The sequence below is a fragment of the Rhinopithecus roxellana genome, chromosome 3, assembly GCF_007565055.1.
Source record: "Rhinopithecus roxellana isolate Shanxi Qingling chromosome 3, ASM756505v1, whole genome shotgun sequence".
Taxonomy (NCBI): domain Eukaryota; kingdom Metazoa; phylum Chordata; class Mammalia; order Primates; family Cercopithecidae; genus Rhinopithecus; species Rhinopithecus roxellana.
In genome coordinates, this window is record NC_044551.1 from 90,025,390 (window position 1) to 90,026,981 (window position 1,592).

The 1,592-nt window shown below is 50.3% G+C and overlaps 1 protein-coding gene across 1 annotated transcript; it reads left to right on the forward strand.

Moving 5' to 3' along the window:
* The first annotated feature begins 429 nt into the window (after positions 1-429).
* Positions 430-966, forward strand: LOC104656654 (putative TAF11-like protein ENSP00000332601). The gene has a single exon (XM_010356338.1). It carries the CDS (start codon positions 430-432, stop codon positions 964-966), a length of 537 nt encoding a protein of 178 aa, XP_010354640.1.
* Positions 967-1,592: the final 626 nt, after the last annotated feature.

Consider the following 1,592-nt stretch of genomic DNA (forward strand, 5'->3'; position numbering starts at 1 on the left):
GCACAGTCGGACCCTTCCTGAAGTCCCTCGTGTGACTCTGAGCAGGAGGCAGTCGCTTGGCTCGGTAGAACTTCTGACCTGGGAGTGGGGGTTTGTTCTAAAGACTCAAAATTGACGAGAATTAGTTATGCGTTGATCTCAAACTAGTATTCTCTCCATCCACAAGTTTCTTCACATTGAGGAAGTGAGGAAACCTGTGTGTGTGTGTTTGTGTGCGGGAGCGGGAGGCGGGGTGTTGTGTCCAGTTGTGGCTAACCTGTGGCTCAGCAGAAACACAGCAGCTGAAATCTTTGAATGGTTCTCATTGCAGATCCATAATCGAACCACGCCAGCCGGAACTTCCGCCTCCACAGCGCGGTCAGAGAGCAGACCTGAATCCCACCCGTGGAGACTGGCAGGCAAGCAGGTGTGTCTGCTGAGACGTTCGCCATGCCCCGAGGTCCGAAGGGCAGCAACGAGGTTGGAATCCCTGAGGACCTAGATGGGAACTTGGAAGAACCCAGGGATCGGGAAGGTCAGCTCACGAGTCAGGATGTCACGGACCTCACGGAAGGTGCCAATGAAGCCTCAGCCTCAGCTCCTCCTGCAGCCAAAAGACTGAAAACAGACACCAAAGGAAAGAAGGAGAGGAAGCCCGCCGTGGATGCAGAGGAGGCTCAGAGGATGACCACCCTGCTGTCCGCCATGTCTGAGGAGCAGCTGGCCCGCTATGAAGTGTGGCGCCGGTCAGCTTTCCCGAGAGCACGCATTGCACGTCTGATGCGGTCTATCAGTGGCAGCTCGGTGTCTGAGAACACGGCCATTGCCATGGCTGGAATAGCCAAGGTCTTGGTTGGAGAGGTGGTGGAAGAGGCCCTGGACGTGTGTGAGATGTGGGGAGAGACGCCCCCACTTCAGCCCAAGCATTTAAGGGAGGCTGTTCGCAGGTTAAAGCCCAAGGGCCTCTTCCCCAACAGCAACTATTAAAAGACCATGTTCTTCTAGGCCCAAAGCCAGAGGGAAAGGTCTGTTTTTGCAGGAATAGGTACTGCATTCATCTTCCAATGACAGGACTGTGTTTGCTGGAGCTTCTGCATCTCAGTCTACCCTGGATTTACCCTCGATCTTGATGTCTTACAATGTGAAGTTGGCCTTACCTAGATGAAGACAGCAGATTTTCATAGTAGCCTTGGCTAAATGTTTGGGCCTCCCAGGGCATACTGAAGCATTTTTCTATGTCTTTCTAGTTGGAGGAATAAAGGTGCCTGGGCCTTGAGTATCCTGTGGACAGGTAGCTGCCTTCAGAGAGGCAAGGCCTTTCCAGGAGATTTGTATGGTTTCATTCGAAAGCCTGGTGTTGCTGTGTCTTAGCTTATATGCTTATATCTGGGTTTCAGTAAGTGAAGCTTCCAGAAATATTTCCCAATTGTTGTCCTTCTGTGTATTTTCAATGTTCCTGTGTATTTTCGTGAGTCATCACAAGAACAGTTAAACTGTTAAACTGTTTTCCAAACTGCAGAAACAAAAATAAAATCACAAAGCATTTTTTTCTCTAAGTTGACTCTTCTCCTATTCCTGCCTACTGTGCTTTATGTCAGCAAGTGATCCTTTAC

What these genes read in the sequence shown, in the direction of transcription:
- LOC104656654 (XM_010356338.1), top strand. Translation starts at nt 430, where the DNA reads ATGCCCCGAGGTCCGAAGGGCAGCAACGAGGTTGGAATCCCTGAGGAC.